General features: G+C 45.4%; 1 protein-coding gene across 2 annotated transcripts in view; it reads left to right on the top strand.

The window, feature by feature from the left end:
• The window catches only part of LOC137434750 (potassium channel subfamily K member 10-like), a 117,464-nt gene that overhangs the window by 35,915 nt on the left and 57,217 nt on the right, over positions 1-24,332 (top strand). For both annotated transcript variants that reach the window (XM_068127867.2, XM_078784031.1), the window contains exons 2-4: positions 13,749-13,866; positions 14,145-14,305; positions 14,485-14,671. In XM_068127867.2, the coding sequence (XP_067983968.1) occupies positions 13,749-13,866; positions 14,145-14,305; positions 14,485-14,671 (466 nt within the window). The remainder of the gene's footprint in view (positions 1-13,748; positions 13,867-14,144; positions 14,306-14,484; positions 14,672-24,332) is intronic.

The raw sequence follows: 24,332 nt of genomic DNA, 5'->3' as shown, positions 1-24,332 counted from the left end.
GGTGACACCGTCACAATTTCGGTCTTCGAGGCCGGCCGATATAGTGGGGCGGCTTAGCCCAAATATTCAAAAGAATTGTGCATTTTGTGATACAAGCACCAAATTTGGCACAAATGTACATTAATATGTTGCGAACATTGTGTGGTCAGCAATGAAGACGAGAGTCTGAATTACATGTATGCAAAAGACCTTGTGAACCAGTGAAGCAAATACACGGGTAAGCATGAATTAAATCTAGGGCATGATATAATTTCCATGATGTTTACCTCTACACTCAATGGTGGAAGGAGGTAATGTTTTGATCCCAGCTTGTCTGTATGTCTGTTTGTCTGTTAGTCCACAAAATTCCAGACAAAGCTTGTAGTAGTGGTAGTTGTAGTGGTAGTGGTGATAACAGAAATTGTTATATAGAACTGAACTTATATTATTATTATATGCAGAAAATAACTTCATTTCTATATGCCCTGCAGTGGACAGGTTAATTGGTTTATGCACTGAAGGGGTCACCCTGGTGTGCACTGCTGTGTTCTGCCTCACTGAGTTGTTCAGGTATGATGTACTCAGCACAAGCTTCCGGTCGGCCCGGAGGTGGGGGTGCGGGGCCTGTCACGGAACGTCAAAACAAACGGCCTGCCGGGGCCGCCCAAAAGTCGGGCGTGAGGGGCGCGTCCACTAATTAGCCACTCGTGAGGGGCGCGTCCAGCCTCTCGCTTCCCAGATCGAGGGCCACGTGGTCAGGAGAACCTCGTCCCTTCCGGTCACACTTTGCCTATCGGCCGGCCTCGAAGGCCGAAATTGTGACGGTGTCACCCGAAAAATTTGAAATTACGAAATTTGAAAAAATTTGAAAAAAAAAATTACGGAATTTCAAGTGGCCCAATATCTGAAAATGTTCGCAACATATTAATGTACATTTGTGCCAAATTTGGTGCTTGTTTCACAAAATGCACAATTCTTTTGAATATTTGGGCTAAGCCACCCCACTACTCTGTATTTGTCCTTGATGGCCTATGGAAAAAATTTAATGAAGCAAATGTATTATTCCACGATGATTGTAGCTTTGTGAGACATGTCATCACTCAGCAGGGTTCTCCGAACATTTCAGAAAACCATGACCATGATCCTTGATTCACGCCAATTTGGATTCAGGATCAAAGTGGTGAAGCGACATTTTGTCAAAAGTTATCATATGAGTGATAAAGTCAGCTGAATCTGCATTGAACAATTCAAGAAGCTCTCAACATGATGCCAGCCAGCTACTTTTACCTCCGCCACCAAAGGTGGATGGAGGTTATGTTTTCACCCATGTCTGTTTTTCTGTTTGTTTGTTTGTTTGTTTGTTTGTGCACAAAATATCTCAAAAAGTTGTGGACGGATTCGGAAGAAATTTGGCAGAGATGTAGCGTATGTCACAAGGATGAAATGATTCGATTTTGGTGAAGATCCGGATTCCAATCCGGCTACTACATTTTTTAAGTGATTCTTCACCATTGGGAGAAAGGGCCAAAAACTATACATAGTAGGATATCTCAAACCGTTATGGACGGATTTGGACGAAACTTGGTGGACCAGTTGTGTGTGTGACAAGAACGATTCCATTCGATTTTGGTGAATATTTGAATATGGATTCGGATATGAGAATTTTTTTTTAAAGTGATTCCTCACCATTGAGTGATAGGGCTAAAATTGATATAAAGCAAGAGATCTCAAAAAGTTGTGGACTAATTTGGAAGAAACTTGGTGGACAGGTTGGGTGTGTGAAAAGGACGATTCGATTCGATTTTGGTGAAGATCTGAATATGGATTCGGATATGAGAATTATTTAATTATTTTATGTGATTCTTCAACATTGTGAGATAGGGCCAAAAAGGATACATTGCAGGATATCTCAAAAAGTTATGGACGGATTTGGATACAATGCCTTGGAGCTTCATTAGCAAGTAGCGGAAGTCAGCACCATCTTGATCGATGGCCTTCACAAAGTTCTTCATCAAACCAAGTTTCAAATGAAGTGGTATTCCCATGATATACTGGTTCTCAAAAACTGGATGTGCTAGTGAAAATTGGATATCATAATCGAAATATACAGGTTCATTTTGGTTAGAATCACCTCAAAATATACTAGAACCATAAAACTTTTAAAATTTTGTTGACCAGTGTTATAGCTGATACTGTGATAACGTCTAATCGTGCTTTTGATTGGAGATTCGCTCTGAAAGAAGGAGAGGTGGTTAACATTACTGTATGGACTCTGTCCTTTGAAAATGCTGAGCATCAAGCAAAGAAACAGCACGTACCATTTTAAAAGTCTTTGGTATGATTCGGTCGGGTTTGAACCACAAACCTCTCAGACTCAGAGCGGATGTTTGAACCATTACAGCATCAAGTCTGGCAAATGGTCTTGCTGTTCCGGGCCAGGTAAAGAATAGTCTGAGGCGTCCTTTGAAAATGCTTTCGTGAGATATGCAAGTTCTGGGTTAACTTGCAGAATCCTGAATGGACAGATCTGTGGAGTCCTTTGATATTGATGAACCAGTGTATTATAGAGGGGGAAGCACAAACAGGAGAACACTGGCAGAAGGTAGCATGGTCCTGGTGTGAAGGGACCAGGTCAGTAGGGACAGAGTTGCTTTTGGAAATGAGCTGGCCTTCACCTCTGGTATGATAATATTTCTGTAAACTCAGTTCAGCACTGCGGAGTCCATCAGCTCACCTGAGTGTGAGTGAGGGTTTGTTGCGTGTGTGGAGTTGGCGAAGACTCTGTGTGAGTCAGAAGGTGTGACTTGGCTCTGCTGTTGATCCAGAAGCAAGAAGACTGTAAGAATTGTTGAGGTGGTAAAAGGTGTGATAGGAGATTAGGCAGACGTTTAACAGAAGGAGAAGCATAATATGGTACACATTGGTAACAGGATGACGAAGTGCCTAGTCCCCCAACTTCCGGGCCTCCATACTTTTTAAAGAGAGTGGTGTGGAGCATGGAGTTATTGAGCCTCCAGCACTCCTCAACATTACATAGAGCATGCATGGACGCTTTCCAGACATGATTGCAAGGGTTACGCTTATTACAGCGGCGCAATTCACGTGTGAAATGGGAAACAAATCATTGCATACAGGAAGCTAAGATGGAGGGTTTCCGGAAACTGAGGGGAAGGGAGGTGAAGGAGAGGGAAGGCAAACTAGCCGGAATCCGGGTGTTATCGCAAACACGTTTTCATGGTGTTCAGTGCGAAAATTTAATCGCAGCGTTACTTGGGCGTGACTCGAGTCACGTAATTCCACAAAGTTGTATAAATGACAGGCGCGCACTACTCCAACAATGCGCAAACAGAACACGCATAAAACGCGAGATTACCATACTGGAACTGAATGTATGCAATTAATATAACAGTGTGGTGACGTCACACACCAGGAAATGGTACTTTTTTTTTTTTCAATTTAAATTGTACGTTTTTTTTGAAGTAGCATTAAATTCTATACATATTATTTATTTACACGTATCGCAATGTGAACACTTATATCCAGGGATATAAAAATATATATGAATATATCTGTCATTATGGGCCCCTTCTGATTGTGGGCCTGGCGCCAAGGCGCCATTGGAGCCATTGTGAACCCGAACCTGGAGACCAAGTGGATATTCCTGTCAAGCATTCCTCACTCCTGTTTCTCAAGCAATGTCAAGAATTAACAGGAACGCGATGACATTTTGGGGTTGCCGTGCATGACTCAATGATCATACTAAAATACGCCATTTTTGTCTGTCTGTCTGATGAATTTTTGGCGCCATTACATTCTGTCGTTACTTATCCAATCTCAACCAAACTTGACAGGATGACGAAGGGTTACACAATGAAGGTTGTAGCGCATTCATTCCCGCCCCCCCCTCCCCAAGGGGGTTTTCTCTCCCAAGCGAGTTTGCCCACCATTGCCGTCAATGGGGTTGCATGTTGAGGTGTATATAAATGTTAAATTAGCTTTATCGTTGCGTTTTTCCAGACGCTTTTAATAAAAAAATTAATGATAATCGCATATTGTCAATGTTGTTACAAAACAATATGAATACCAATAATGTCCCACTTCCACAAAGCGTTTTTCCTGCAGTGATAACGTGTATAAATAGCTTCCGGTTATAGCCGGCAAAGCCGGTGTTGTGAATGAACGTGTATGTATTATGTTGAAAAGCCAGATTTCGCAGGATCCTTTGAGAATTTTGAAGCTTTGACGCACCAAATCGCTCCATGGAGACCGCCATCTTGCGGATGCGGAAGTATGCATAAACAATTGCGAAAAAGTTCAATCGGAGTTTGTTTCACCCGTCTTTTTTTTATTCACAATCTTATAGCCGGCAAAGCCGGTGTTGTGAATGAACGCGTACGTATTATGTAGAAAAGCCAGATTTTGCAGGATCCTTTGAGAATTTTGAAGCTTTGACGCACCAAATCGCTCCATGGAGACCGCCATCTTGCGGATGCGGAAGTATGCATAAACAATTGCGAAAAAGTTAAATAGGAGTTTGTTTCACCCGTCTTTTTTTTTATTCACAATCTTATGTTGAAAAGCCAGATTTTGCTGGATCCTTTGAGAATTTCAAAGCTTTGACGCACCAAATCTCTCCATGGAGGCCGCCATCTTGTGGATGCGGAAGTATGCATAAACAATTGCGAAAAAGTTCAATAGGCGCCCGCGGAACTACGTAACTTCTGGTTAGTGCACCCTTCGCGACAACAGTCGCGACTCTGGGGCATTTTCGAAATTTTTCTCTTCTTTAGTGGTAGACCTAAAAAGCCGAATTAGGCTTCAATCCCATGCTCCCATGCTCAGTAGGTTTGTCTGATTTATGATGTTGTCCAGCACCTACCGGTATAAGCGGTTTACATAAAGAAAGAAAGCTCGGTTTGATTAACGACAGTCACACATTGCCGTTGAAACGGCGCTATCGTCTGATCTGTCGGCACTGATCTTACTGCAAGCTAACTTCTTCTGGTGGAGGAAGCCGCCGTGCCCGGAGAGAACCAGTCCTGACAGCGACTGAAGTTAGAAGACTACACACATACTGTGAAAACGTATGCTAAGCCCAGTTAAAATTTCTTAAAATAGGCCTTAAGCTAGCACATCGTATAGTTACTTCCTTAAGCTTCTTGTGACATTTATTGTATGTAGGTATTGGGGAGGACTGTCTGCTCTTCTCTTTTACCAAGTCTTACCAGGTAGGGCAAAGGGGGGCATGAACCTTGAGGGGGCATTAGGCTCCACTACATTGTAAATGCATTATATTTACCTTCAAGATTTACAATGTAGTGGAGCCTAATGCCCACTGGAGCTAAAGGCCCACCTTTGCCCTATAGTACCTACTACACCTACCTACTCCCAACTACCAAACCCAATTATGCCATAGTGATGGGTAAAATAGTGGCAAGAGGCTTTGGCTTCGCCAGCTCGTTGCGGCTTTGCAGTAGGGTACTAATAGTTATAATGGCGTTTCTGTGGGAGCGACGGCCCAGGAGTAAAAATATTATAAACCACAAACACATATGATTACCTTTTTAAACAGTCGCTAATGCTGTTTAACATTAAACTGAAAGAAATTTGGAGGAATCCTGACATCCGTTAGGCAAATTTTACTTGCAGAACTGAGTGAAGATCGACTGTAATCTATATGCCCCAAAATGAGGTAATAACATGACCCTTCCTTCCCCTCCTGTAGAGAACGGGTGTACAATACTTGTGGGTAAAACGGACAGCCGAGATCGCTTGTACTTACATAGTTTTATATAATTTTGAAAGCTCTAATTGTTCCCTGATATGTAGAGTATAGATCTACTTGTATGACAATTGGAATATAATTGAAATTCAGTAATCATTGCTTTTAAGACTGATTTTTTTTTCTCGATATCTGTGCATTAAAAGCACCCTAACTTTTAACTTTTTGGCGATAAAAAACATGGTTAATACACCGGAAAATACAGTACTCTTTTCCTGGAACATTTTGAACGATTCTCATAACCCGAAGCCATGTCTTATTCCTCTCTCTCATTCAAGACTATTTTCCATGTATTTCTTTCAATATATTGTTGCGGTTTTGAGAATAAAGGAGGACCCCCCCCTCGTAGGTAGACACACCACAACATGTAGCTTCGTGATAGTATAGTTATTTCTTAGTAAATGTAAGGTAGTCTCCTTTCCTGTGTTAGTTTTGCGTTGAGCAGGACCGTGAGTAGGGCGGTCTTTTGGGCTGGAAATGCCACGTGGTAGGCCTTCAACAAGTCTGGCATGGCCGAAAGGAGGCGCTGCAGAGGGAGTGGCCGGTGAGCCACGAGCCGCCAATCAGAGCTCGAGGGGAGTGGCTCACCACGGCAATGGGAGGCGGAGCATGGAGCATTCGAGTAAGGCCAGGGCGGAGCCATAAAACCCTGCTCCGAGCCCCCCACCTCAGTCAGTCAGAGCCAGGGAGTATCGTGAGTCAGTTCGAGTCACGAGTTCTCAGTTGAGATGAGTTGAGAGTTGCGCCTCAGTCAAGTTCAGCGTCGGAGCCCCTGTGAGAGTTGAGTTGAGTTAAGAGTCGCGCAGCCCATGAGTTGGAGTTCCGTTCAGAATCGGAGTGTTGGACTTGATCACTGAAATAGCCGCGCGGTACACGAACTTGCCCCGTGCCCTGTGCCCTGCGCTCTGCGCTGTATTAATCGTGTGCTCGAGAAGACGACCCGTGCCGGGCCACAGATGCGCGATCTCCTGCCTGCCTTCTCCTGCATACGTGCCGTGACTGCCAGAGGGCTACACCACGAGCGAGCTGTCCCGGAGCGACCGACGCAAAGCGCGTTTGGCGCGCGAACATTCTTCCTCCATCTCCCCGTGTGCGTGAGTGGGCCCTGTGTTTGGCAATAAGTTAAATTGGTTAAGCTTCTGCTCTGTGTCCCCTTTCCTTCATCCTGATTATTGTACATTGTAAATAAATTGTGTTATTCCTCTTATTTGACCGTTCCTGTCCCTTCAATTAATTGGCCTCGCGTGGTACGAATAGAACCGCTCAATTGGGTTCAATAAAAGATAACGGCACAAGTCACATGATACGCATACCGCACGGGCGTACTCTATTAAGCGTGGCTTGTGCGAGGCTCGGTCCCCGCTTTTGTGGCAGCGTGGGTTAAAGGTACGTGCGACGTTGATCCGATACCCTTTTTCACGCTTGCTCCGGAAGTGGCGATTCGGCCTCGTGGACACGAAGACCCAGGGGGAAAAAGGGGTTTAATCCCCCCTTTATAACAAGAACGGGCTTCGGGAGATCTGCAACAAATTGGTGTCCGGGAGTGGGATAATTGGACCTAGAGTGCGCTTCACGCACTCAAAATTATTAGTGGACGAAATTTCGTTGTAACATCAAATTTAATTTCGTACCATGGCTGGCCAAGATGGTCAAATGCCAGTGGGAGTAATGATAGAGGAAGAATTAATGGCCCAGGACGAACAGGGACAGTTGGTAGTGGAGGCAGTTGTTGAGGGTGCGGCAGCTGGCGAAGAAAATGGCCGCACCTCGCACGTGGCGGCGGAAGCCGAGCCCGCGATGTCAGGGTACACGCAATTATTTATGGCACAAATGAGGGCCTTTATGGTCAAGACCGGAGAAGACATGAAAGAGATGAGTGACAAATCCACCCGGGAAATGGGAGAAATGAAAAATGGGTTGGAACACAAAATGGATACCCGGGGGGACAAATCCACCCGGGAATTGAAAGAAATGGGGGACAAATCCACCAGGGAAATGAGAGAAATGAGGGATGAAGCAAGGTGCAACATGGAAGGGTTGGAAAACAAAATGGGTGGCGAAATGGAAAAAATGAGGGCAGCGGAAAAGAGGGATATGAAAAAGGCTGGGGAGGACATTGGGTGCAGGTTGAGCAGGAAGGTAGCAGTGGTACGCGACGGGGTGAAGCAGTGTGGGGAACGCGTGGGGAGTGTAGTAGAGCAGAGGACAGCCAAATTGACGGGGGCTATGGGAGTAGCGACGCGAGAGGGTGTAGAGGAGCCGGCGATCGTCGCATTAGAAAACCAAATTTTGGGGGCGCCGACGAAGGCTGGGTTGGAAAAGGAAATTTCTGGGGCGCCGACGATTATCGAGGAAAAAGAAATAATTTGGGTTAAAAAGACGGGAGAAACAGAAAATAAGTCACGGAGAGAAGAAATGGAACCTGAACAACGTCTGTGTTTGCACCGTGATGCCGTGCTTGTTAACCCAATAAAAGGTTTGCAGGTGCTTGCGGAAAAGGAGGTCCCCGAGGTGAGTGAAAATGGCATGAATGTGTTTGGCGCGAACGGGTGTTCGGCGCGCTTGGGACAGAGGCAAGACCTGGGCGTTTGCGATGGGCCCATTGTGCGGTGTACGAGGGCGACTGGTACGGAGTGTGAGAGAGAGTGCGTACCTGAGTGTGTGAGAGACGAGTGTGCACCGGTGTGTGCGAGGGCCGAGTGTGTAATGGAGGAGTGTGCACCGGAGTGTGCAAGGGCCGAGTGTGTAACGGAGGAGTGTGCACCGGAAGGTGCGAGGGCCGAGTGTGTTACGGAGTACGAGAGCAAGAGCACACCGGAGTGTGCGAGGGCCGAGTGTGTTACGGAGTACGAGAGCGAGAGCACACCGGAGTGTGTGTGGGAAAGGTGTGCGATGGCCGAGTGTGAAAAAGAGAGCACACCGGAGTGTGTTTAGAAAAGTGTGCGATGGCCAAGTGTGAAAGGGAGTGCACACCGGAGTGTGTGGAGGAGTGTACACCGGAGTGCGAAGAAGAGTGCACAATGGAGTATGTGGAGGGTGCGTGTGCAGTGACGGAGTGTGTGAGGGTGCGGATCGGTGCGGCGTCGGTCTCGCAAGGACCGGCATGCACGATATGTGCCTCCGGCCCCCGCACTGTATGGTTGGTGCCGTGCCGTGGTGGCAAGGCCGATCGGCAGGGTTCAAGTGGAGGTAGGAGATTTCGGAACCATGCACCTTATCGGGTGCGGTGCTTTGACCGTGGCCGGTTGGGTCACCGCGCGTGGGACCTCAAGGCCCCGCACAGGGATGGAGCCCTGAACTTGGGCCCATCCATCCCTCCCCCCTTGGACCGAAAATGCCAGACGGACACCACCTACAGGCGACAAACCACTCGCATGGATCGCTCGGCCCTTCGAGGCCGAGCTGTGACAAAGCACCTCCATAGATGGGGGCTCAGAGTGTAGCCGACTGATGAGAGTGGTGTACCCCCTGTGGGGGAATGGTAGTGTCACCATTCCTCGCACATGGGGCCCATGAGCACTAGTTTAGGGGGATGGCAGTGATAGGCACATGGGGGTGCCAGCAATGGTTGCCTCCATGGGGCACCGAAGCTAGCCGAGGGAGGGCTAGGATAATGTTAGGGATTTAGAAGACCTTAGGGACGAGATTTAAGTAGCGACACCTGAACTATAGAGGGGACGTAGAGAGATTAGGTGGTTGTTAAAGGAAACTGAGTGCATAGTGTAAAGGGACAACGAGGGAAGCACGAGAGTAGGGGAAATCAGTTAGCTAAATGATGCCCTGTGTGTGAGGAATTGTGTTGAGATAAATGGAATTGTGTTGAGGTGTGTGGAAATAATTGGTGTGCGAGATAAATGGTGTGGGAATGCAAGGTGTGGAATGATAGGTGAGGAGTGCATGGTGCGAAGGACTGAATGGGGGGAGAGTGGAACCCATTCACGAAAGCCCGGGGGGGTAGTGTAAAGCCAAGTAGAGGGCATAGGTAAATTACATGGATATTGACACCTGTGGTGCGGGTTGTAGCAAGTAGTGCTTTGGAGGGTGCATGAGTCAGTGAATGGCTGGGCTTGTGGCTTAATTGGGGCGTATGGTTGTTGGGGCACTCCGCCACTGGTAGTATGTCGGCCAGGTGAGGCCGTAGGTAGGCTCTGGGAGCCGGTTAGGCTAGCGTTGTGAGTGTGGCCCGAGGATCCCCGGAGAGGACCCGGGTTGCCCAATGCCAAGGTGGGCATCAGGGGGTAAGAGCCAGGGAGGGCCTTCCCCGATTAGGTAGTCGCGAGAAGCAGGTAAGCTTGGGTGGCGGCTTCAGTGGCGGAGGTGCGCAGGTAGGTATACCTGCTGGTAGGGCCACACGACCCAGCCCTGAAATTGTGTGAGGGCACGAGTGAAAAGTTGTGGGAGTGAGACCCAAATTTTGGAGGGCACCACAGTGTGGGCAATGGGAATTCGGGTTCTTAGAACCACATAGTTTAAAGAGGCCGATTGGCAGGGTACGACCCTGGGTAGTTTAAATGAGTAAATGTTAGTAGAGTAGTTAGGATATGAGAAATCCCTTCACACCATCCACACCATTCACCGAGGAGGACGAGCTCCACACCAAGGCTCTGTGGACTGTTTGAGTAGTGAGACGCATCATGACGTGAAGTGACATTGTGTTTGTTCCATCCCTTCCTTCTTGGGAGGGATTGGGAGACGAATTTAGAGATAGAGGGGGATATGGGAGACAAGATGTAGAGATGGATTGTAAATACAAGGGGGGCTAGGGTAGTGTAGTCAACGGTGGGGGGTACGGACGGATAGGGACGAGTTTGCTCTGCTCGCTCTTCTGCGTCCCTCGCACCGCACCAGGCATGGTGGTGCCTGGTCACCTTGTTTTTTGTGTGCCACTGCGTCTTTTCCGTTTGCTTGTTGTGCTTTGTCTCTACTCCCCACACCAGGACCATTTTGGAGGCCGAACAGTGCAGCACAATCGACCTGTGCAGCATCCCTTCTGCACCTTGCTGCCCTGTCCTTGTTGCACCTGTGCAGCTGAAATGTGCAGCACCTTGCTGCCATGTCTTTGCTTCATCAGTGCAGCCAACCTGTGCAGCACTTTGCTGCCAAACACCGTTTCCTGCACCTTGTCACACTTAAGGACCACAAGCCTTGTGGCCTTGCACCTATGCTGTGCAGCATCTTGCTGCAAAATAATCTTGTACCTTCGGACCACTTGTTTGAGTGGTATTGATGCCACGCAGTTGGACCACGTGAGATTGGCCCTGCTGGCCAATGAAGAATAAAAGAAAGTGTGTGCATTGTTTTACTATCGTGTGCTAGGCATAAAGAAGTTCTGCAAGTTCAGATGGCCCTGATTCTTCAAATGGCCTGTATGCCGGTCGGGGGGCCAGCCGGTTTGTTATATGCACACAGAAGAAGCAAGAAGCAAGATGCAAGCAGCAAGTGCCATTTATTGAGTATTTTGTTTTTTTCTCCCCTCCAATCTTCTCTTCCAAAAAGAACAGGTCCTGGGTCATAGCATTGTAAATAAAGTTAGGTTCTGTGCTTGTAAATATAAAAATGTGCCCACCGGCTATGTGTTTAGTTTGAAAATTCCGGAAATACTCGGGTAGTTATGGGTGTGAAACTGTTAGATAACTGCTCAACGCAATAGGAGGAACATATTTAGTGTTTAAAATGTCGCACACATGGGTCAGAGTAAATGCTAGGGGGAACCACACCTATGTGTCACATTTAAACGTAATGTTAATTTTGCATGCCAGACTCTACCGGTCGTTCCACTGTTGGGTTCGACTCGGGATGAGTCTGTTGAGAGAGGGGTGTAGTGTTGCGGTTTTGAGAATAAAGGAGGACCCCCCCTCGTAGGTAGATGCACCACAACATGTAGCCTCACAATAGTATAGTTATTTCTTAGTAAATGTAAGGTAGTCTCCTTTCCTGTGTTAGTTTTACGTTGAGCAGGCCCGTGAGTAGGGCGGTCTTTTGGGCTGGAAATGCCACGTGGTAGGCCTTCAACAAGTCTGGCATGGCCGAAGCTAGGCGCTGCAGAGGGAGTGGCCGGTGAGCTGCGAGCCGCCAATCAGAGCTCGTGGGGAGTGGCTCACCATGGCAACTGGAGGCGGAGCATGGACCATTCGAGTAAGGCCGGGGCGGAGCCATAAAACCCTGCTCCGAGCCCCCCACCTCAGTCAGTCAGAGCCGGGGAGTATCGTGTGTCAGTTCGAGTCACGAGTTCTCAGTTGAGATGAGTTGAGAGTTGTGCCTCAGTCAAGTTCAGCGTCAGAGCCCCTGTGAGAGTTGAGTTGAGTTAAGAGTCGCCAGGCATGTTAAGAGCCCATGAGTTGGAGTTCCGTTCAGAATCGGTGTGTTGGACTTGATCACTGAAATAGCCGCGCGGTACACGAACTTGCCCCATGCCCCGTGCCCTGCGCTGTATTAATCGCGCGCTCGAGAAGACGACCCGTGCTGGGCCACAGACGTGCGATCTCCTCCTGCCTGCCTTCTCCTGCATACGTGCCGTGACCGCCAGAGGGCTACACCATGAGCGAGCTGTGCCGGAGCGACCGACGCAAAGCGCGTTTGGCGCGCGAGTATTCTTCCTCCATCTCCCTGTGTGCGTGAGTGGGCCCTGTGTCTGGGGATAAGTTAAATTGGTTAAGCTTCTGCTCTGTGTCCCCTTTCCTTCATCCTGATTATTGTACATTGTAAATAGATTGTGTTATTCCTCTTATTTGACCGTTCCTGTCCCTTCAATTAATTGGCCTCGCGCGGTACGAATAGAACCGCTCAATCGGGTTCAATAAAAGGTAACGGCACAAGTCACGTGATACGCATACTGCTCGGGCGTACTCGATTAAGCAAGGCTTGTGCGAGGCTCGATCCCCGCTTTTGTGGCAGCGTCGGTTAAAGGTACGTGCGACGTTGACCCGATACCCTTTTTCACGCTTGCTCCGGAAGTGGCGATTCGGCCTCATGGACACGAAGACCCAGGGGGAAAAGGGGTTTAATCCCCCCATTGTAACGGGAACGGGCTTCGGGAGATCCGCAACAATATTAAGTGCATTAAATGGGCTGACAGGATGGCCTGGAGTTATGCACACTCACCTATACGCTGTGTAGCCTGTTTTTGAATCCCGACCCAGCTCTAGACTGTCATACAGGGAGGGTGATTCATCATTGTGTGTGCCGTCCCTTGGATGGACGTTAAACGGGTGTCCCGTCTGCCAGCATTCGTTGGTGGACGTTAAAGATTTCACGTTGACCTTGAACAAATTACAAGTTGCTGCCCTAACATGGTGATGCTTCCCCATAGCCTTGTGCTGCATTTGAAACAAGAAGAAGTACATTAAATTTAATAATCAGGTGGAGGGTGTAATGACAGCCAAAAATATTTCAAGGAGATTGAAAGGGAAGGTTCTGATGTCTTGTGTAGCGCCGACCTACCTTTACAGTCTGGAGACAGTGGCACTGACAGAGAGGCAACAACAGAGGCTGCAGGTTTGCGAGAACAACTGGGTCAAAAGGATTGCAGGATTGCAGGAGTGAAGAGGGTGGATAGAAGGACAATGGATGAGCTGAGGGAAGAGATTGGTATGCAGATGAGTTTGATTGGGAGATTGGTTAAATGGTTGCTGAGATGGGCTGGACACTGGATGCAGATGGGGGAAGAGAGAATGGCAAAGAAAGCAGATGGGTTGAGGGAACAAGGTAGGAGAAAAAGCGGAAGACCACGGTTGAGATGGGTGGATTGTGTGAAGAGGGATATCAGTAAGGAGGGGGTGGTTGGAGAGTGGAGAGAGTTGGCTGAGGACAGAGGTGAGTGGAGGAGTATCGTGGTCAAGACAGGGCAGGAGCTTGGTGCCATTGGATCTCACCCCTTATAAGGGGAAAAGGACGAGAACAACAACAACCATAGAATGTAACACTGATCAATGTGTCAAAAGCATTGCACATTGTCCTTTAGTTTTCAATAAGTCTCTTTCTTTTACAGACAATCACCAAAGCAGTGAAAGGTGGAGTGAATCCCATCGCGAACTCCACCAATGTAAGGAGCCACTGGGGCCTGGGTGATGCCTTCTTCTTTGCTGGAACTGTCATCACTACCATAGGTAGAGTTTGTGCTCCTGTGATCTGAGATTCTCCAAATGCAAAGAAAAATCTTGGAAAGTTTTGTCTTGTGTTCCTAAAATTATTCCTCAATAAAAATTGGTGAGAGATTAAGAAAATTGGAGCTCCAATCTGCTGAGGCCTATTTTGCCTGATGAAATAGAGTCCAATGTCCGATTCAAAGTGAGCTTTTGATGTCGTGCAGTTGTCGATTACTTAGCTAAGTTTGAGAGTTTTGTAAAATGTATTACTTGAAATCGAATAAATTTGCATTTTGCAGGCTTTGGTAATACTGCTCCAAGCACGGAAGGTGGACGAATCGTCTGCATCGTGTACTCCATCATCGGAATCCCACTGTTCGGGATCCTCCTAGCAGGTGTTGGCGATCAGCTGGGCACCATCTTTGGCAAAGGAATTACCCACGTCGAAAAGATTTTTGTTGTAAGTGGTTTCCTCGCCAGGAGTAACACCATTTTGAAAGCCATAGGTTTTTGGTTCGTTTGCAGTCACATTTGCTGTGCACTAATTTGACACCTTGTGGAGACTTCACCCCGACGTTGTCATTTTTTTTTCATTCCCTTCCCTGAATCTTGCTGTGATGCAAAAAAAATTGGTTCCAGGAGCGCAAGATCAGCCAAATGCGAATCCGCATTATCTCGGCCTTCGTGTTCGTGCTTGCTGGGTGCCTCTTGTTTGTAGCCCTCCCAACCTTAATCTTCAAATACATAGAGCAATGGAGCACCCTTGAGGCACTCTACTTCGTCGTCATCACACTCACTACTATTGGCTTTGGGGACTATGTAGCAGGTCAGTGAAATCACATCTGCCCTCTCTGTGTGACGTGTCTCTCTCTGGAAAGTCAAAAGGCCGTCCTTCCTCTTCATGGTGAATACAAAACTGTCTCCAAGGCCGAACGAGATTGGCAATCCAAATTTCTTGTTCGTGCTTGTTTTTGAGTTGTGAGTTTCTCGGTTTGTTTCTAACAACTCGGTTTCGTTACCTAATTACGATGTTCCAGCAACGTTGTGATTACGTTATGTGTTTGCCGGGTAGATAGGTGTACCCCTGGGTAAACTGCATACGTACAGAATGGGGTACTCCTATCTAGGGTTTGGGTATCTAGTATAACTTCATACCCTCATGTAGGAAGGTGGTTCTGCTTTCAATACTCGTTATTTTTTTTATTAAAAAAAGAGTTAAAATATTGATTCCTAACGATCGTCCCAGCCGCTGTTGTTGTCACTGGTTGCTTCTTCCATCTAATTTTGATTTGCATGTAGTTGATAATCAGCTTTCAGTAGGTGGACCTTTTTTGAGCGCATGGATGGCCACCAGCTTTACCAATCTGAAAGTACCAAATCTTAAGTGGCCTTTTCATTGAGCATGTATTCATCTCCAAACATCTTTCTTTGTAAGAAAATGAATGTAATTTTTGTTCGGCAAAAATATGCAGGGATTTGTATCATCATCATACTAAAATACGCAATTTGGTGTCTGTCTGTTCTTACGATTTTTGACCGTGATACATTCGGTCGTTACTTATCCAATCTCAACCCAACTTGACAAGAGGACTAAAGGTCACAAATTGAAGGTTGTAGCGAATTCATTTGTCCCCTTCCCCAAGGGTGGTTTCTCCACCAAGGGGGGTTTCCCTGCCAATGGGGATGCGTGTTGCGGTGTATTTTATTCGTTGTAAGATAGGTTTATCGTGGCGTTTCTCCAAGGCTACTTCTAATAACAAAAGTAATGTGAAAGAGCAATCAGAGATTACAGACCTTCGCCAGGACGTGTTTTTAGTGGTGTTTGACCGATGACGTCATCATTATTTTGTTTTCTCCACCAATTTATCCATAGATGACGCTCAAGAAATTTCATCTTGTTCGGATGAAGTTTTGTACTTGTCGAATTATGACATCTTAATGGAGGTCGTTTTTTACAATGAGCCATGTCTCAATTTTTTCTACACAGTGCTTTAGGAGATATAGAGGTGCAAAGTTTGACGGTTTTTCCAAGATGGCCATACTATGTGTCCTATGTATTATGTCATAATTATTTTAAAATTACACAGGTGGAGTTGCACCTATGGTGAAAATTTCCTGTCAATCGGACCAACGGTTGCAGAGAAAATCATATTTATTATTCTGTGCGGACAAACAGACAAACAAACAGACAGACAGACAGACAGGCAAATGGACTCAAATGCAATACCCTCTTCTCTGACTAGGGTAATAACAACGCTACTGATAATAGCATGACATTGTTATTACAAAACAATATTTATGCTAATAATATGCCCCCTCCCCAACGGGTTTCTCCTCTTTCAACAAACGCCTTGTTAATGCGTATAAATAGCTTATCATTGCGTTTTTGTGGGGCACCTCTACCAGAAGTAATAAAATATTATAAGCCACAAACACGTTTGATTCGCTTTTGAAACAGTCACTCCTGCTGTTTAACATGAAACTGAGAGGGAGAAAACCCAGGGTAAGTTGAGTTACCAAGCAGCTAGCTAGCGCTTGCCAATCCTGCCGTTTCTTATCAACGGTTTTGAATGGAGTGCTTGTTCGAATGTTTGAACCACTTGGTGAGCGCTCTACAATAAACTTGATAAACACATTCCCGATGTTCTTGAGGCTTGACCCTAGATCTACTGTAATCTACATACCCCAGAGAGGAATGAATGACCCTTCCTGCCAGAACAGGTGTGCATGCAAGTACCATTAAAGATGAAAACAAGTACAAAAAGTTTTAATTAAAACAAAAGCCGCGTCGATGTTACACAATGCCTAGATGCAGCTGTGCTTATAACGTCGATGTTATAGGCACAGGACATTCCTATTGATTCGATTACTTGATGTTATTTTTGTGCAAAGTGAAAATATATCTCGGCAATTTCCCGTGTGTGGCGACGAAATTTTAATATATCTCGGCATTTTCCCGTCTGTTATTTCAGGCGGTGTATGACTGACCATGCCGCGATTTAAAAAAATATATATCTCGGCAATTTCCCGTGTGTGGCGACACGTGAACGAAGCTATGCTCCTCTCTCCACATTATTGTGACGACGTATAAATTAAATATTTCATCGTGACGATTGTCATCAAATGGACAAATTTTTTATATATCTCGGCATTTTCCCGTCTGTTATTTCAGGCGGTGCATGACTGACCATGCCGCGATTTAAAATATATATATCTCGGCAATTTCCCGTATGTGGCGGCACGTGAACGAAGCTATGCTCCTCTCTCCACATTATTGTGACGACGTATAAATTAAATATTTCATCGTGACGATTGTCATCAAATGGACGAATTTTTAATATATCTCGGCATTTTCCCGTCTGTTATTTCGGGCGGTGTATGACTGACCATGCCGCGATTTAAACAAAATATATATATCTCGGCATTTTCCCGTCTGTTATTTCGGGCGGTGTATGACTGACCATGCCGCGATTAAAAAAAAAAATATCTCAATGGACTTGAAGTTACAGGCCTTTGAGAATTCATTTCGTTCTATAAAGGGCAACTTTCATCGGATTTTCTTCCCGTTTTTTTTCAACCGAGTCTAAAACTATGTTAGCGACTGTGAAAAATGAAATGATATATCGAATTTGATTTGAAATAAAACTGTGTGAGAGAGGAAGACACCACGGCCTACAAAACAGGCCTCAAAGCTATGCGAGTTAATAAAATGGTGGATATTTGTTTATATGAAGCCTCTCCAAAAATGGGTGGAGCTACGGTTCCCAGAATGGGTGGAGCTTTGAGGTTTTGTCTTCTCTGCAAGAACAAGAAGAAGAAGAAGAAGAACAAGAAGAAGAACAACAACAGCAGAGGGCACTCTATTAGCAGCGTCTGCGACGCGGCTAAAAACGAAGCTCGTGTTTGCTTTAAAAAGGAGACAAAGGTTGAAATTAGAGGTAAATATTGCAATACTACCAGTAGGGCACCCATGGTAATCCCACGGGCATGGACGTGTGTGACATTTGGACATCTTGATTTATATGCTGCACATTCAGTTTTACAAAATGGGTCCTGGCAATTCATCAGATCCAGAAATGATGTAATCTACACAAGTTTATTTACTTTTGATAACATGTGTTATTTTTCAGAGAAAATCATATTTATTATTCTGTGCGGACAAACAGACAAACAAACAGACAGACAGACAGACAGGCAAATGGACTCAAATGCAATACCCTCTTCTCTGACTAGGGTAATAACAACGCTATTTCGCAACGCTGTTTCGCAACGCTGTTTCGTTTGCACGTTTTTTTTATTGAACAGTGAATGCTTGAAATTTCTTCCCTACCACTGTCAAACTCTGGAACTCTTTATCTTCTCATGTCTTTCCAAATCACTTATGACCTTCCCCTTTTCAAAAAGCAGATTTTAAAAAACTTTCTCAAAAACTCTTAGACTATTCTCTCTTTATTCACTTTTCTATCAATGCAGCTTCTTTGTTTAGGCCTGGCCTCGATGAGGACTATATAGTCTGTGCCTGGGGCCTTCAACAAAGGAATAAAATGTGTATGCACATGGGAAATACAGTTTGTAATGTGTAAAACCTAATGTAAAATGTGACTTCAACACCGCAAATCCTCTCCCACATCACGCAACTGCACAGGGGAGAGGATCACACACAGGGGAGAGGATCACAGACACAGGGGAGAGGATCACACACAGGGGAGAGGATCACACACAGGGGAAAGGATCACACACAGGGGAAAGGATCACACACAGGGGAGAGGATCACACACAGGGGAGAGGATCACACACAGGGGAGAGGATCACACACAGGGTAGAGGATCACACACAGAGGAGAGGATCACACACAGGGGAGAGGATCACACACAGGGGAGAGGATCACACAAAGGGGAGAGGATCACACACAGGGGAGAGGATCACACACAGGGGAGAGGATCACACACAGGGGAGAGGATCACACACAGGGTAGAGGATCACACACAGAGGAGAGGATCACATACAGGGGAGAGGATCACACACAGGGGAGAGGATCACACACAGGGGAGAGGATCACACACAGGGGAGAGGATCACACACAGGGAAGAGGATCACACACAGGGGAGAGGATCACACAGGGGAGAGGATCACACACAGGGGAGAGGATCACACACAGGGGAGAGGATCACACACAGGGGAGAGGATCACACACAGGGGAGAGGGTCACACAGTGGAAAGGATCACACAGTGGACAGGATCACACACAGGGGAGAGGATCACACACAGGGGAGAGTGGGGGAGGATCACGATGTTTATTGATGGTCTCATACTGTTCCCTCATTATTTTATTAATTTTGTAAATGGTAGTTACAAACGCGATGGGTAAGTTACCATGAGTCAGTGGCAACTTGTAAACGTAGCTCCGCCCCTCTCCCCACGTGCAGAGTACCAAAAAATCGCAACATTTTATTGTGATTACGTCGGAAGAATGAAACATTCTGACTATATGAAGAATACAGCTCAAATGGAAAAGTCCCTAGGAAAAAGTCTTATGGGCAGTGTATAGGGGCATTACATAACACCCTTCTGTCTGGTGAAAACCAAAATTACTTTTTGTTACAGCATATAAAATTACATTTTTTAAATTAAAGATTTCAAATACACTTCTTTAAAGTGTATGTGAACATAACTTCTAAAATAAGAACGAAAAAGTATCTCGGCAATTCCTGTCTGTGGTTATTTATTTATTTCACATATGTGAATGACATGTTGAAGCACACGTGAAATGCAGTTTGTTTATTAATCCTGAACTTGAACACGATTCAGTCTTGAAAACTCCTGCGAAAACCAAAACGTTTTTTTTATTGAAGACTTCACGATTTTATTTCCGATACATTATGAAAACGCATCTTCTTTGGGCAGTGTATAATCGCTCCTAACGAAACATGCATTACCTTGTTTCGTTTGCATGAGATGTAATCAAAAGGTACACTACATGACCAAAAGTATGTGGACACCCGAACATAGAATATCTCATTCCAAAATCATGGGCAATAATATGGAGTTGGTCCCGCCTTTGCTGCTATAACAATCTCCACACTTCTGGGAAGGCTTTCCACTAGATGTTGGAACATTGCTGTGGGGATTTGCTTCCATTCAGCCACAAGAGCATTAGTGAGGTCGGGCACTGATGTTGGGCGATTAGGCCTGGCTCGCAGTCGGCGTTCCAATTAATCCCAAAGGTGTTCGATGGGGTTGAGCTCAGGGCTCTGTGCAGGCAAGTCAAGTTCTTCCACACTGATCTCGACAAACCATTTCTGTATGGACCTCACTTTGTGCACGAGGCCATTGTCATGCTGAAACAGGAAAGGGCCTTCCCCAAACTGTGACCACAAAGTTGGAGTCATACAATCGTCTAGAATGTCATTGTATGCTGTAGTGTTAAGATTTACCTTCACTGGAACTAAGGGGCCGAGCCCGAACCATGAAAAACAGCCCTGGACCATTATGCAAACAGCCCAATTTTGAACTCTCTCGGCCCAAGGCCTCCATAATGACGTCATAATTCAATAATTCGACAAGTACAAAACTTCATCCGATCAAGATGAAATTTCTTGAGCATAATCTAGTTGCCCTGGAGTAGACTGTGCCCAATTTTTATCTCTCTAGGCCCAAAGCCTCCATTATGACGTCATAATTTGAGAAGTACAAAACTTCATCCAATCAAGATGCAATTTCTTGAGCGCCATGTCGGCATAAACTGGTGGAGAAAAAAAAAAAAAGATGACGTCATCGGTCACGTGGTTCGGCCGCCATCTTGGAAAAACCGAAAAACTTTGCATCTCTATATCTCCAAAAGTGCTGAATAGAAAAAATTGAGACATGGCTCATTGTAAAGAACTCTCCATGGGGAATCAAATATGTTAATGATGATGTCATAGGTGCTTCCATTACGATGCCATAATTCGACAAGTACAAAAGTTAATCCGATCAAGATGAAATTTCTTGAGCATAATCTAGGAATAAATTAGTTTAGAAAACAAATAATGATGACGTCATCGGTCACGTGGTTCGGCCGATATCTTGGAAAAATCGAAAAACTTGATCCAAAATGGCCGATAAAAAAGTACATTCCGGCAAGTCCTCGGTTTCTGACCAATTTTTCATTTGTCTGTTTGTTTGTCTGTCTGTTTGTGAACAAGATATCTCAAAACGTTGTTGAAGGATTCAGACGAAATTTGGCAGAGATATAGTGTATGTGACAAGGACGAAATGATTAGATTTTGGTGAAGATCCGGATTCGGATCCGGCTACTAGAATTTTTAAAGCGATTCTTCACCATTGGGAGACAGGGCCAAAATCGATACATAGCAGGATATCTCAAAAAGTTATGGATGGATTTGGACGAAACTTGTCGGACCAGTTGGGTGTCTGACAAGGAAGAATCAATTCAATTTTGGGGAAGAATGTTTCTACATTATATAAATTCTGTCTTGTGATTTTCTGGTCTACTCAGAGATACAAAACATAAACTGTTCACCAGGCGGAGGTATGCTCTCTATTGAGTGCCGTTCTAGTTTTTTAATTTTGCTTCCTTATCTTTGTCGATCCTGTTTACATATCCAGTGTCTTGAATGTCGGCACTGGAGGGCTCTTTGGTTGATTCATGGATGCAGCTAATTTGAAACAAAGATGTTCAGGATTTCGAACAAGAAAACTGTGAAAACTTGTCCCATTTAGCGATAAATGCATCTTCAATGACATGGCTGCATCCATGAAAATGGAACTGGGAAATTCACTGGAGTTCAACCTGACACTTAATTGTGCGTTTTTGTTTTAGAAACGATAATGATGAGAATTCAGGTAATTAATCATCAAATTCAAGTATTTTCAGTATTTGAAAAGTGAATTTGTTTCCCTTTACACATGGCGGTGTTAAATGAATCTATCTATATTAAAATCCATGTTAATCCATGTGTGTGTGTGTGTGTGTGTGTGTGTGTGTGTATGACCCACTCCCCCGTGTGTGTATGTGACCCACTCCCTGGTGCAGTGTGCATTATGTGGGAGGGATGGGGGTGGGGAGGGAGAGGATTTGAGCTCTTGAAGTTACATTTTACATGAGATGTAATCACACATTTCAAACTGTATTTCCCATGTGCATGCACATGCATTCACATGTTATCAGAAGTAAATACATTGTGTAGATAACATAATTTGTGGATCTGATAAATTGCCAGTAACCAGTTTGTAAAACTGAATGTGCAACATCTGAATGAAGATGTCCATGCCCGTGGGATTCCCATGGGTGACCCCACTAGTATTTTAATACTCTTAAGGGGTCAACTTTCTGCATCTATCTCCTTCGGCACTCTTTTGTCTATTTTCCCTTATGTGGTCTCGTAGGTTTTCATGGCGACTTTCTTTTTTGGGATTGATGGTTTTGAACTTCACCGACTTGATTTGGATGTGGTTATAATGTTACATCTGTATGTTTTGCTGCTTGAAAGGAATAGCATAGTTGTATTGTTCCAGTTGTATAGTTGTTCAATCTGCTTTTCCAACTTGTTGAAAACATTCTCCAGTTGTTGCTGAATAATTTCAATAACCGCATCTGTGATTGTAGCCTTAAGTTCATCCAAAGAATGTGATTTTGATGAGTAAACAGCAGTTTTACATCATCCCATAAAATGTAGTCAGGCGAACGAGGTGGCCAATCAATTGGTCCACGTCTACCGATGCACTTGTCTGGGAAGACATCATTCAAGATCCATCACACATTCGAGGCATTGTGTCAGGTAGCCTCGTCTTGCTGATACAAGGTGATTTTGAAAGATTTAATCGTCGTAGTTCGGGAACCAATTGTGGTAATTGTGGAGGTTGACTTTTCCTCTGATGTAGAAATTGGCTCATCAGAAAATGTCAACTGGTCAAGAAACCCAGGGGAATTGAGGATTTAACAACAGCAATAACAACACCATTCACAACAACATTAACATTACCAAAAGTTGTCGAATTATTCTTTCATGCACCATTAACAGTTTGTTTATATCATGTGTATATCAAAAGTTGTAAATTAAAAGTTGCGCAAGTACTTAACGGATCACCATGAATATGAGTATATACCGTGTAGGTATTTATGTATGTATTGTCGCGTGGCTCCCCCTTGGTTAATACTGGGGAAATCACGGATAGCCAAAGCCAGCTTTAACTCCAAAGGCGTTCAGTTCAAATATGGATTTCACTATAGAAGCACGGGAGGACAAGAGAAGAAGAAGAAGCGGGAAGATTTTACCTGTTGGTCCTGCGTGGCAGTCTTCAATCCTGCAGGAAAGTAACTCAACCGAAGACGGAATTAGAATGTACAAAAATAATAGATTTATTAACGGACCCCGAGAACAATGAAACGCGCCGGTTAAATAACTATATTCTTCGGAGCGCTCCCACACCAGACGTATCAAACAAACAAGGGAATATATATGAAAAATAAAGGTGTCATGTGTGTGTGTGGGGGCTTATCTCAACCAGTGGAGGTGTGTCAGGGATCGTCAGGCCCCAAGAGCGCAGTCCGACACGGTTCCGGTTGGCGGGAAAACCACCCAACCTTGGCGCAAAACCAGTCCCTGCTGTACGGTCCGTCTCACGCCACAGCACTCGTATGCAGGCACCAGGAGCAAGAGGTCGAGGGCAGAGGTGGGTGAGAGGAGTAAGAGGTCGAGGGAGAGGGATCACGAGGCAGCAGAGGGAAGAGGTCTGGGCATGAAGGGATCCAAAACGGGAGGGAACCAGAACAAGAATGGACAAAATGTCGGCCAGCCAGTTATTTTTTTGCTCGTGGTCTCACGTCACCGAACCTCCCTACCAACCAGTCCATCGCCTCTCGACCTCTAGCATGTTCTTCTGGCGTCCATCCCTCACCATTGACCAAGCGCTTCACGCTCTCCTCCTCACGTCATCGGTCAGTCGCCAATCACAAGTCCTTCCTTATTCTGCCAATCGGCGGCCTTCGTCCTACCTCATGTCTTCCTTCCACCAACCAGTGGCCAGCTTCTTACCCCTGCCTTGACCAACCACCAGTCCTTCCTTACTTTAGCCTTTGGTTGGTCGACTCCTGCCCAATAGCAAGTCCTTCTGGGCATGGCTCCCGGCCTGCCTGTGCGATGAGTTTTGCTATGCCAGCTGGTGATGTAGCTGGCTGCGGCTCCATCGGCAGTGCCCCGAACTGGCTTCCGGTGAGTTAACATTATTATTGTGGGGGGGAATTTTAATTAGTGTGTGTGCTAATGGGCCTTTCCTAGTGTCTATGTGCGTTGCCATATGGGACAATGGATAGATCACAAGTCTCACGCACAGGGGAATTAGCATAATCCCTACTCTATTTAACACAAGGCCATCCTTGTATGACCACAAAGATACACTTACGCGAACAAACCGCCTAAACAAACTTATTACATGTGGGTTTCCCTATCACGACAATCAAAGCATGATACCTACACAGATCTACC

Source organism: Myxine glutinosa, chromosome 9, assembly GCF_964187855.1.
Source record: "Myxine glutinosa chromosome 9, kmMyxGlut1.1, whole genome shotgun sequence".
NCBI lineage: Eukaryota > Metazoa > Chordata > Myxini > Myxiniformes > Myxinidae > Myxine > Myxine glutinosa.
This window is presented reverse-complemented; position numbering and strand designations above follow the sequence as displayed.